General features: G+C 47.0%; 1 protein-coding gene across 3 annotated transcripts in view; it reads right to left on the bottom strand.

The window, feature by feature from the left end:
• KIF2A (kinesin family member 2A) overlaps window positions 1–13,160 on the bottom strand; it is an 85,451-nt gene extending 72,291 nt beyond the window's left edge. For all 3 annotated transcript variants that reach the window (XM_065405971.1, XM_065405972.1, XM_065405973.1), the window contains exon 1: window positions 13,097–13,160. In XM_065405971.1, coding sequence (XP_065262043.1) covers window positions 13,097–13,160 — 64 coding nt within the window. The remainder of the gene's footprint in view (window positions 1–13,096) is intronic.
• Between the last annotated feature and the right edge of the window lie 350 nt (window positions 13,161–13,510).

The raw sequence follows: 13,510 nt of genomic DNA, 5'->3' as shown, positions 1-13,510 counted from the left end.
CCCTGCTCACCTTCAGCAGCGAGGTATCTTCCATAATGAACACACCCTGTGGAAAATATGGGGACAGGAATAATTATCAGGCTCCCCTACAGTGCTGGCTTTCTCCAAGAGCTACACGCCCAGTGTACAGTAGGGTCCGGGAACACTGATTTACCCTGCCCCTGCGGCTACTCACCATTTTGGGGGTCTTGTGGCTCATGTGTGCTTGTCTGGGGTTAGCCAGTTAGTGACAGGTATGTGAATAGTGGCTGTGTTTTAAATCACTGAATCAGTGGTCTGTGTGTTGCAAACAATCCTGCTTCTGTAAAATGTTGCATTTTGGCTTCACAGAGATGATCTTGGGAGCCCAGCCTCCCCCTTTGTTATCGCCAGCTGAGTGGCTGCGCAGAATCAGAAAGCAGCCACGAAGAACTAAGGAGGACTTTCTGCGTGACATTATGATGCACTCCACCACCGAGAAACAGGAACTTAAGGAGTGGTGGGACAGCGAGAAGAGGACCAAAAGGAGAACCCGGCACGCCAGAATGAAGCCATGGAGCGGCTCTTAAATATTATGGAGCGCCAAGAGGACATGCTCCAGGCAATACTAACACTGCAAACCAAGCAGCTCCGCGCCCGCTCGCCTGCAGCTACTGTTGCAAAACTCTTTCCCATGCGACCCCTAGACACCACCAACAGACTCTGATCAACCTCTTGGCTCCAGTCTGTACCCGCTGCATTCCACTCCTCCCCCATCACAGTCCAGCCCTGCGGACTCCCAGTACCCACTGCACTCAACACCCGTCCCTCTGCAGTTTAGCCCTGCTGAAGTACAGTACCCGCTGCACTGTATTCCAAAGGAGAAGGCTGGATATGATCCCTGGACATACACAAATCTTTAACCGTCCTGGGACTCCACCTCCTCCTGAGACCTTCCCTTCCTCCATCCCCCTCAGTGCTAGTGTGTTTTTTTGTTTGACTCTCTTCCAGTTGTTGTTTTTTAATAAAAGAATTGTGTTGGTTTGAAAGCAATCTTTATTCTATTAATTGAAAGCAAACAGACAATTATCTTAAACCTTCATACTGCATTGTCTGCACCAATCACAATCACCTCCTAGCATTACAAGCACTGCACTCCCAAGCATAGCAACAAATATTAGCGGCTTTCAACTTCAAATCGCTGCCTCAGGGCATCCCGGATCCTTATGGCCCCGCGCTGCACCCCTCTAACAGCCCAGGTCTCTGGCTGTTCAAGTTCAGCCTTCAGGTGCTGAGCCTCAGCAGTCTAGCCCTGAGTGCAGCTTTCACCCTTCCCTTCACAAATATTATGGAGCATACAGCACGCGGCTATAAGCATAGGAATATTGTCATCAGCCAGGTCCAGGTTCCCATATAGGCACCGCCAGCAGGCCTTTAAATGGCCCAAGCACACTCAACAGTCATTCTGCACTTGCTCAGCCTGTTGTTGAACCACTCCTTGCTGCTGTCAAGGTGTCCCATGTATGGCTTCATACGCCATGGCATTAAGGGGTAGGCGAGGTCTCCCAGGATCACAATGGGCATTTCGACTTCCCATACAGTGATCTTCTGGTCCGGGAAGAAAATCCCTGCTTGCAGCTTCCTGAACAGGTCAGTGTTCCGAAAGATGCGTGCGTCATGCATCTTTCGGGACCAGCCTGTGTTAATGTCTGTGAAACGCCCACGGTGATCCACAAGCGCACGGAGAACCATTGAGAAATAACCCTTCCGATTAATGTACTCAGTGGCTAGTGTGACAAAGTTCCTCCTCTACCTTGGTGGGTCCTGCACTTATTGGCGGATTTGCTCGCTTCACAGATTCACCCTGTGGGTCAGCAAACAGTCCAGAAACCTTCCCCTCTGGTAGAAGCTATAGTCCAGGTCAGTTCCTCCTGTGTTTGATCAGGAGTTGGGAGGTATGGGGGGGAACCCGGGCCCGCCCTCTACTCCGGGTTCCAGCCCAGGGCCCTGTGGACTGCAGCTGTTTAGAGTGTCTGCTGGTACAGTTGCACGACACCTACAACTCCCTGGGCTACTTCCCCATGGCCTCCTCCCAACACCTTCTTTGTCCTCACCACCGGACCTTCCTCTTGATGTCTGATAACGCTTGTACTTCTCAGTCCTCCAGCAGTACGCCTACTCACTCTCAGCTTCTTGCACACCTCTTGCTCCCAGTTCCTCACACACACTTCCTCTCCTCTGGCTCCCTCTGGCTTGACTGGAGTGAGCCCTTTTATAGCATCAGAGGGGCCTTAATTAGAGTCAGGTGCTTAACTGCCTCACCTGACTCTTAGCAGGTTAATTGGAGTCAGGTGGTCTATTAGCCTGGAGCAGCCCCTGCTCTGGTCACTCAGGGAACAGAAAACTACTTATACAGTGGCCAGTATATCTCCCTTCTGCTACTCTGCTGTTCCCAACTGGTCTGGGTATATCACACTAGGTAGTCTGGTGCCAGAATTAGAATATGCATGCCATCTATCCCCCTCCACATTTAGGGAAGCCCATTTGTGCAAAGCCATCTACAATGTCACACACGTTGCCCAGAGTCATGGTCTTCCGAAGCAGGATGCAATTAATGCTCCTGCACACTTTCGTCAACACGAGTCCAACCATCGACTTTCCCACTTCGAACTAGTTAGCAACCGATCAGTAGCAGGCTGGAGTAGCCAATTTTCACAGTGCAATCGCCACGCGCTTCTCCAATGGCAGGGCAGCTCTCATTTTAATGTCCTTGCGCTACAGGGCTGGGGCGAGCTTATCACACTGTGCCATGAATGTGGCTTTCCTCATCCGAAAGTTCTGCAGCCACTGCTCGTCATCCCAGACGTGCATGACAATGTGATCTCACCACTCAGTGCTTGTTTCCGAAACCCAAAAGTGGTGTTCCACTGTGGTCAGCACCTCCGTGAATGCCACAAGCAATCTCGTGTTGTAGCTAGTACCTGTGACGAGATCAATGTCGCACTTCTCTTGCTTTGTATTTTAAGGAATATCTCCACTGCCACTCGTGACGGGTTACTGAGAGCGAGCAGCATATTGGTCAACAGTGCGGGATCCATTCCTGCAGACCAAAGAGGCAGAGAGCGCAGTACACAAATCATTGAAAGATGGCGCCAACCGCGGACAGAAGCACAGGGATTGCTGGGATGTGACACAATGCATCACAGGGCATTGGAACAGGACCCAGGATGCCCCGTGACTCCCTCCGCCTTCCCATAACTCTTAGCAGCAACAGAAGAAGAGATGCGCTGTGGGATAGCTGCCCAGAGTGCACCGCTCTTAATACCACTGCAAGTGCCGCAAATGCGAACACACTATTGCGCAGGCATCTGACAGTGTGGACACACAACAGCGGTTTCCCTTCAGCGCTCTCTGAGCGGCGCTGTAACTGCCGGCGCTGTAACTCTGCCAGTGTAGACATACCCTTAGACTGGGTTTTGTACATGAAAGAGCTCAGACTTTCAAACTTCGAACAAAGTTAACACTTACTGAAATCTAATCTTACATTTAGAATCTTTTTGGAGTGTAGCCTTTTAGAATGGTCCTCTTTTGCCATGATTGTTCATAACTGGAAGATTCTCCTTCAGCTAAAGCTGAACATATTCTTCTATATAATGAATTCCATGAACTATCTATCCTCTTCCAAAACTGTTGCTATCGCATACAAGCAAAAATGGCTGACCATGATGGGGTTTCTTTTAAATGTAATCTTAACTCAATTTCCTGGGTTTGTAATACTTGCTTCTGGGATAGTTTCAAAATCTCTATAATTGTTTTTAACCTTGTATTACTGATGTATACTCTAAACCTTCCTGACACTTTTGCATAGTTTTCCTCTGAGTAAACATTTAAATCATAAACTTGCTAGGAGAAGTAATAAGCCACTTTTTCGTTGGATTTGTGCCTACAGGGCCACTGTCAACCTATTCAGATACCTTAAAATTAAGGGCTCACAAACCCAAAGACAGGGCCTACATTTTAGCAGCTTTTCGCTTGCAGCCTAGTCTATTTTTTCCTTTGTGCAATTTTATACTTCTACTCATTAGTCTTGTCACACCAACCTTAACAGGTCTTTTTCCTCCTTGATGTTGACACCCTTCAGATATTTGTAAATGTATGTCACCTCTTATTCTTTCACTCTCCACCCCAAGCTATACATATTAAATCTTAATCATTCTTCATATTTTAATTGCTCCAAACCCTTTTTAGTTCTAGTTCTGTATATCCTTACCCTTCAAATCCCAGTGGATGAAATGGCAACAATAAAATATTCATTTAAAAACCTACAAAAACAATGACCCAACAGTTCAGGGCTGCTATTCATCTTTAGTCAAATGTTATGGTACAGAAAAATAAAAACATTCTTTCAAAATGAAAGACATGGTAAGAGCTAAGCGGATTTAATTTCACCCACAAGCCACCTCTTTGTATGTGTATCTTCTCTTTCCCCACACACCTGTATCCTTTTCCCTCCTGTATTTCTCTTACACCCCTCATCCGCTGACATGCTTTAAGTAGCATTTATCTCAGCAACTGGGGAGAGAGGTGCTTCAGAGGAGGACTTAGTGCTTCTGCAGCCACACCAACTCCATAATATGAAAGGGGAAGATCTTAATTTTCTGAAGGGAAGCTTCAGATCAGCTCTTTAGCCAGCAGCTGGGGATCCGGGGAGTAGCATTCTAGCTGCTCCCCGACTAATAGTTCAATCTTGTAAGTGACTGGCCAATGCAAAGAGTGGGGGCTGAGCCAAATCTTCTACTCCGCAGGCTGAGCTACAATGTGGGTTTCTCCATCAGGGAAAAAGGCCATGATTATGTAATCCCAGTGATCACCCAGGAGCTTTAAATCCACCATTAGAAGTAGCTTTACACTAAACAAGCCTGTGGTATAGAAGTACTGAAGAAAACAAAATTTCTCTAAGGAAGAAGAATTCTATTTTTGACTTTCAAGAGCTATTTATAATCGAACAGTGTAGAAAAGCAGCATAAATACCAGGAAAGGCTACAAGTTACATCTTTAATTTTAAAGCCAATGTACAGCACAGTAAAAAACTAATGCTTTTTAAAGTTTGAATTACACATGATATGCCATGAACAAGTAACAACACTCTTTGTCATGGCGTCTGCAGGGACTGAACTCAGAATGGCTGAATCTAAGAACATGAGCCTTTACTACTCAAGCTAAAGGGTCATGTCCATTAGCTCAGATGCAGTAGCAGACTCAAAGCTCTTTATGTGGTCTAGCCACTAGCTGGAGAACAAAGATCCATGCTGACACAATGTATTACCCAGGGATAAGGTAACTGAGTCAAGTTATTTGTTAGCACATTTGAGCAGTCTTAAAACCAACCAGGCCTGGTCTACATTTAAAAATTTGACCAACCTAAACTAAAACACTCAGGGATGTGAATTTTTCCCCACCCCTGACTACCCAGTTAAGCCATCCTAATCCCTAGCGTAGACATAGTTAAGTCAATGGTAGCATTCTTCCATTGATCTAGCTACCGCCACTCAGAGAGGCAGATTAACTACAGAAACAGAACAACCCCTTCCATTGTTGTAGGAAGCATCTATACTATGGCTCTATAGAGGCACAGTTAGCTACAGCTGCACCACTCTAGTGCCCAAAGCATAGATAAGGCCTCAATCACAAAACATATCTGTCATCAAAGAGGAGAGTGAAAGTGTGATCTTACTTCAAGTTAGCCACAAGGGTCTACAAAACAGCAGGATGACCCAAACTTAACACAATTATATAGGGTCATATTGGACTTTCATCCTTAATATGAAGTTCCCAATGATATCAGTAGAAGTTGCACATATAAAGAATACGATACAGGAGATCTTGACAAATTGAGGCCAGCAGCGCTCTTTCAAGGAGGAGCAATATCAAAATTCTGCAAAATCTAAGGTTTTATTTTAAAAAATTAAGTTTACAGCACTTATTGTTACTAAGATTACTCTCAGGTAATGTTTTTAAGGTTAACAAGGGTAGTGATGTCGCTATAAGTCTAGGAACTGCCACACAAGATCAGACCCGCAGTCCATCTAGTCCAGTACCCTGTCTCTAAAAATGATCAGGATCAGCTGCTTCAGAGAAAAGTACAATAAACCCTGCAGTAGGCAGTTGCAGAATAATAGGCCCATAGGGAAAGCTTCTTCCTAAATTCCATCAGTTAAAGACCGGCTTATGCACTGCAGCCAGTCGTTTATATTCCTTCCAAGCCTCTTGGGGTTTTTTTTGTGTTTTATTCATTCTTACTATAACACTCGATATTTCTTCCATCCATGTCAACATTCAATTGTTTTTTTTAATCCTACAAAGCTCTTTGCCTCAATGATATCTTGTGGCAATGAGTTCCACAAGCTAAATTGTGTATTGCTTATTCTCTTTTATCTGTTTTAAATTAGCCGTCTTTCGATATCACGGAATGTCCTCTTGTTCTTGTATTATGGAAAAAGGTGAATGAAGTGCTTGATCCACCTTCCCCATATCATTCATAGATTCCAAGGCCAGAAGGGACCACTATCATCTTGTCTGACCTCCTGTATAACTTAGGCCAGAGAACTTCCCCAAAATAATTCCTAGAGAATATCTGTTAGAAAAAAATCCAATCTTGATTTTAAAATCGTCAGTGATAGAGACTTCACTACAACTCTTGGCAGTTTGTTCCAATCATGAATTACCCTCACTGTAAAAAAATGCCTTATTTCCAGTCTGAATTTGTCTAGTTTCAACTTCAAACCATTGTATCATATTGTATTTTCTCTGCTAGATTAAAGAGCCCATAAGAGCTATCCCTTGGGTACCGCGAATCAGGGTGACTGCCCTGGGCCCTGCACTTTGGGAGTCCCCATGCTTCAATAAAAACCACGAGGAGGCAGGCGGGGAGGTGAGGCAGGCGCAGAGCGGGGTGAGGAGGTGAACGGGGAGGCGAGCGGCAGGTGGGCCGGGGCAGGAGGGGGGCGAGAAGCCCCCTACCAGAACCTCCCCCTCCTCACATTACCTCCTGCCTGCCAGCGGGCCCCGCCAATCAGCGCCTCCCCCTCCCTCTCAGCACTTCCCACCTGCCGTGGTTCAGATGTTTTGCGGCGTCAGGAGGCGCTGGGGAGGGAGGGGAGAGAAGCGAGTGTGCAGTGCATTCGGGGAAGGGGGCGGAACTGGGCGGGGCAGGAAGAGGCGGGGTGAATGGGGAAAGGGGTGAAGGGGGGGCAGAGCCTGGGGGGGACCCTCCAGCCAATTAGAAACTCAGTGCTTATGTCCCAGGCCCCGCTCCCCCCTTTAGGGACGGCCCTGGAGCCCATTATCAAATATTTGTTCCCCATGTAGATATTTACAGAGTAACCAATTCACCCCTTAGCCTTCTCTTTGTTAAGCAAAATAGACTCAAAGACCTCAATCTATCACTATAAGGCATGTTTTCTAATCCTTCAGATGTTTTCATGACTCTTCTCTGAACCCTCTGCAATTTATCATCCTTCTTGAACTGTGGGCATCATAACGGGACACAGTATTCCAGCAGAAGTAACACCAGTGCCAAATACAGAGGAAAAATAACCCCTCTGCTCCTCCCTGAGATTCCCCTGTTTACGCATCCCAGGATCACATTAGCTCATAAGAACGGCCATACTGGGTCAGACCAAAAGTCCATCTAGCCCAGTATCCTGTCTTCCGACAGTAGCCAATGCCAGGTGCCCCAGAGGGAATGAACAGAAGTAGTAATCATCAAATGATCCTTCCCCAGATGTTTTGGTGACAACTTCAGACTGGGAGCTCAAATTCAGCTGCTTATCCACCATGACACCCAGATCTTTTTCCAGAGTCACTGCTTCTGAGGATAGAATTCCCCATCCTGTAATTATGGCCTACATTCTTGGTTCCTAGATGTATACATTTAGCCATATTGAAACACATATTGTTAAATTGTGCCCAGTTTACCAAGTGATCCAGATCACTCTGAATCAATCCTCTTCATTATTTACCACTCCCCAATTTTGGGGTCATCTGCAAACATTATCAGTGAGGATTTTGTTTTTTCTTCCAGGTCATGAATAAAAATGTTAAACAACGTAGGGTTAAGAAGTGATCCATGCAGGACCCTGCTGGAAACACACCCATTCAATGACAATTCCCTGTTTACAGTTACATTTTGAGACCTATCAGTTAGCCAGTTTTTAATCTATTTAATGTGCGCTTTGTTAATTTTATATTGTTCTAGTTTTTTAATCAAAATGTTGTGCAGTACCAAGTCAAATACCTTACACAAGTCTCCGTATATCACGTCAACACTATTACCTTTATCAAACTTGTAATCTCATAGTCTGACAGGATCTATTTTCCATAAACCCATGTTAATTTGTATTGATTACATTACCCTCCTTTAATATTCATTAATCTAGTCTCGCATCAGCCGCTCCATTAGCTTGCCTGGGATCAATGTCAGGTTGATGGGCCTACAATTATCGGGTCAACCCGTTTACTCTTTTTATAAACTGGCACAACATTAGTTGTCTTCCAGTCTTCTCAAACTTCCCTAGTGCCCCAAGACTTATTGAAAATCACCATTAACGGTTCAGCAAGCTCCTTAGCCAGCTCATTATTGTGTCACTTCTTATTCATCCCCTAAGATAAACACTCCCAGTCTTTACATTCTCTTCATATTAAGGTTTTCCTATGCTTTTATTCATTCTTCCTACCCACCCGTGAGGCCTCTCTATTTCTACTAAATCATTTTTGAGGTAGTGAGCAGTGAAAACAAGAGTATTTCACGTGGATAAAAAACACCAATTTGTACAATGGTATTATAATAGTTTAATAATTTCAGTGTTCTTTCCCATACTATTCCAAGCCTGCAGAGACACAGCTCCAGTACTATTTGGGCAAAGAGGGAAAAAAGTGGGATAAAGAAGCTGCTGCTCTGTGGGTTGGACTGGGCAGGGAGCACCGTGGGGAGGGGAGAGGGATTCCAGCCACCCCAGCAAAGGGATGCAGGGCATGGGGTAAGCGTTGCCTATCTCACCAAAAGATTGTACTTGTAGAAGGAAAGCCAACATAAGATGATTTATTATGGAGAAGAGTTAGCATAAATTGATTTACTGAGAGTGGCCATCATTAGCTGTATTATTGTGTGAGTGAAATGGAAGCAGCATTAATTGATTTGGTATAGTTTGTGTGTGTATATATATATATATATATATATATATATATATATATATATATATATATATATATATATATATATCTTAGTGTTGGGCAGCTATTACTCAGGTGTATTACTCAAGCAGGAAACAGGCGATGTTTGGACCCCAGCAACATGGTACATGCTGGAGACCAGGAAACACGGGCAGAGCCTGTGGCACTGGTATATTTTGGTCTGGTGAGCAGGTTTAGTCCATAGGACTGAGGTAATGGGAATGTTGTTCAAACTGTGCAGATATGGCACATAAACTTCAAACTATGTTAAGTTATTCATGTGATTGAGGTTTTGCTTCCGAACGGAGCCGTTACTTGTCAATGGGGTTAACAGATGCTCTTTTCCAGCTACATGTTCATTATTTTGAAACATGAACACTAAATTTAAATATAATAGATGCTTTTTAAGTAACTGAATTAGTTGGCTGGTTACTGCTGTTCCATTCTAAATGAAGGGAACTAGTTATTCTCTACAATTAAAATTCAAGATATCAAGATGGCATTTGTACCAATGCTCATCTGAAGAAACCAACATTTCCCTGCGAAAGCTACTATAACATCTCTTCTTGGAAATATTGAGTTTCATCCAAAAGCTGTCATGATATTTTGGCTACTGATTCTAATAATATATTTTATTTCTATTATACTTATTTTCCATTTGCATCATACAGGAGACCACGGTTGGAACTTTAAATCCTAATCACAATGAAAAACACAATAATTCATCTTACTGGAGTATTCTGATGCCCTTGCTCTCAAGTGTATTATTCCATCATTATACTTATTTTTTGTTGCAATATGCAAGACCATCAAGTGCTGTATAAGAATCAAAATCAAGGTATTTTATAGAAAGTTGCTATTCCTTACAATAATTATAAAATTGTGGCTTTTTTTTTTTTTTTTTTAATCATTAAAGGGGGAGGGGCTTAAAGTGTTACAATTTCAATGCAGCTCTGTGCACAGAGAAACATTTAAAATAACTGGTGGACAAACTGGAGACTCTGCCTACCCTTTGGTGTCACTCTAGAAACTGATCAAAACTTTGTTGTCTGATCCTAAAGAATATTCAGGTAAACAAACAGATAAACAGCTACTTGATTTTTAGAGATCATACTTACCACTCAGATTAATGTTTTGTTTTAGAAAGGGTATGTGTTCACTCGGAGTTAGCCTGGACTCTTACCTGAGCGTTGTCCTAACCCAGGGGTGGGCAAACTTTTTGGCCCGAGGGCCACATCGGCGTTGCGAAACTGTATGGAGGGCTGGGTAGGGAAGGCTATGCCTCCCCAAACAGCCTGGCCCCCACCCCCTATCCACCCCTTCCCACCCCCTGACTGCCCCCCTCAAACCCCCGACCCATCCAACCCCCCGCTCCTTGTCCCCTGACCACCCCTAACCTCCCCCTGGGATCCCACCACCTATCCAACCCCCCTTGCGCCCTATCCCCTGACTACCCCGACCCCTATCCACACCCCTGCCCCTAACTGCCCCCTGGGACCACACCCCCCATGCTCCCTGTCCCCTGACTGCCCCGACTCCTATCCACACCCCGCCCCCTGACAGTCCCCCCGGGACTCCCATGCCTATCCACGCCCCCCGCTCCCTGTCCCCTGACTGCCCCCCCGAACCTCCACCCCATCCAACCGCCCCCTGCTCCCTGTCCCCTGACTGCCCCCAGGACCCCCTGCCCCTTATCCAACACCCCCCCCCGCCCCCCCACCATGCTGCTTAGAGCAGCTGGAGCTCGCAGCCCCACTGCCCGGCTGGAGCCAGCCATGCCACCCGCGCTGCCCGGCAGGAGCAGCGGGCCACAGCTCTGGTGGCGCGGAGAGCTGAGGCTGGGGGGAGCAGAAAACGGGGGGGGGGGCCCGGGGGCTAGCCTCCCCAGCTGGGAGCTCAGGGGCCGGGCAGGACGATCCCGCAGGACGGATGTCCACCTCTGCCCTAACCTTTCACTCAGGCTGCTAATCTGCTCCTTTTGCAGCAAGGCATAGGTCAAACAATGCTGACAGTCCTCTAGTGCCTTCCCACAGTTCCCCCATGTGCCCAAAAGGACAGTTTTTCCCCAATTCATGAGAAAACATGAGATATGCCCCAGAAGTTCTAGTGGCACACAAGGGTGTGCGGCACCAGTGAGGACACATAATTTGGGTATAGATTCACAGCATGGCTGCTCACACCCTGTTGGGCTAACCCAGGTGCAGATCACCCATGTTTTTTCTGTGTATATGAAGAAATACCCAAAATGTTTTACAGAAATCAAATACTTTTATTGGAATATATGTAATCATTACACATTTTGCTGCATCACTTAAAACTAATTAATAATATGGGTATTATGTACAAGACTTAACTGTTCTCATTTCTGGTGTCAAAAGTGACCAGAAGTAGTCAGGAAAACAATTATTGTATGAGGCAATTTTTTTCAAATGTAAGCAAGACACACAATCCCCAATTACAGCTACTGAAAGCTCACAGAACTCTCAGTGAAATCATCTGACAAGCATAATGAAGTATAAAAAAAATAAAAAACAGTATCTATAAAGAAATCTGCAATAGGTTAACACACAATCAATGAAAAGCCTATCCGGTTCTTTGTGTCACACACAAGTCATTATTCGCAAACTGAGATGTTATGTATAATGAGTGATGGCAGTCTTAATGACATAACAAAAATGCAGTGTTTAAGAACATTCAATCTAGAGAGTGGGAAGGGAAGGTAGTTAACAGCACATCCTCATGCAGTTTATATGCTGCCTCATGCTCTAGCCATACTCTAGTTTCAGCACCCTGGATCTCCAGGTTTTTCTCAGCTTCTGCACAAGCATCTGAACTTCCCCAGAATGGTTCTGAATATTCACACTACTGGAGAATAAACTGACTTTCCAGAGACAATCCCAACATGACCCCACCCCACAGGACTTCCGTTCTTAACTGGGTTTGGGGATGTGCTGACGTATCCCCATTCAAATTACAAAGCTGAAGGTATGAGAGGCCTGCCCATTGATTCAGCAACCAAAATCCCCATCCAACCTCTGCCCATAAGCCTCCATCCAGACAAAATACCCATCACACAAGGGATATCACCCCAAAACCCAGTCACTCGTCTCCTAACTTCATGTGTTTCTCCAGAAACCACTGCACATGCTACTGAGCAGGCAGGGAGGGAAACATTGGATCAGCAACAGAGAGGTCCAAATACAGAGCGGTGTATTTACATTGCAAAGAGGTACAGAATAGCCAAAAGAGCATCAGGTTTTTTGTTAAATAATGATGGAGGGAGGGAGTGCCCCAAGCCATCTCTCTGGCGCTGTACATTGCCGTCTACTGCAAGTACAGCTAATCACAGCTTGTGTTTCACTGTGACTGAGAAGTTATTGCCGTACATGACAAAACCCATCATCACCCCGTCTGCTCCTTCCCCCCAGCCCATCTCTCAACCTCCCCCCGCCCCAACTTCCCTCTTTGGAGTTTCACCCCAAACCAGATCGTCTCCCCTCCCCCCAGTTATCCACCGCCTCACCCCAGACAGACCTTGCCCATTTTCATTTTTGCCTTCCCTTCCCCTCTCCCAATCAACCCATATCCCCCCTAACTCATTCCCTCCCCCTCTTGCTCAGCCACCCCCCGAGTCAGACCATCTCCCCTTACCAGCCCCTCCCCTCCTCCCAGCATTGCAGCAGCCTCCCTGTCTCCAGCGACGGCGGCTGCCGCCCGTGTCCTCGCGCCGCCCCCCCAACGCACCCGGGAAACGACAGCAACGTTCCCTAACAACCGCAGCAAACAGCAGGCCCGGCCCCTCCCCGGGCCCCGGCGCACAATGGGCCCCGCGCGCAGCCCCCTGCCTCGCGGGGGAGGTGGCGGAGGCCGGGGGCTGCGGCCGCTCAGCTTCCTCCCCTTCGCTCACCATCGCTGCGCTTGATCTCCACATAGATCCCGATCTGGATCTTGCCGAAGTTGGCCGCTGCCATCGCTTCATGGGGCAGCCGGGGTCCGAGGCGCTGCCGGGCGGACGCGCAGGGGGCGGGGAGGGCACAGGGCAGCGGCTCCGGGGGAGGGGAGAAAAGGCGCCGGCCGGATACAACAGGCGCTGGGAGCCGCTGCGCCTGCGCACTTCACGGAGGCGTCACTCGGCGGGACCGGCTTAAGGGGTGGGAGGGGAAGGTGGCACCTCCGGCTTGGCCTCCGCCTGCAGCCTCCTCCCCCGGCAGGAGAGGGCGCTCGGCCCGGTGCCCTGGCCGGGCCTCGCCGCCTCCCCTGACCCTCGGGAGCTCTGCCCGGGAGCGCTCGCGGGGATGCGGCGGGGAGCGCAGCCATGGCC

Source organism: Emys orbicularis, chromosome 6, assembly GCF_028017835.1.
Source record: "Emys orbicularis isolate rEmyOrb1 chromosome 6, rEmyOrb1.hap1, whole genome shotgun sequence".
Taxonomy (NCBI): domain Eukaryota; kingdom Metazoa; phylum Chordata; order Testudines; family Emydidae; genus Emys; species Emys orbicularis.
The sequence above is the reverse complement of the archived record's forward strand: the minus strand, read 5'-3'. Positions and strand labels throughout refer to the sequence as shown.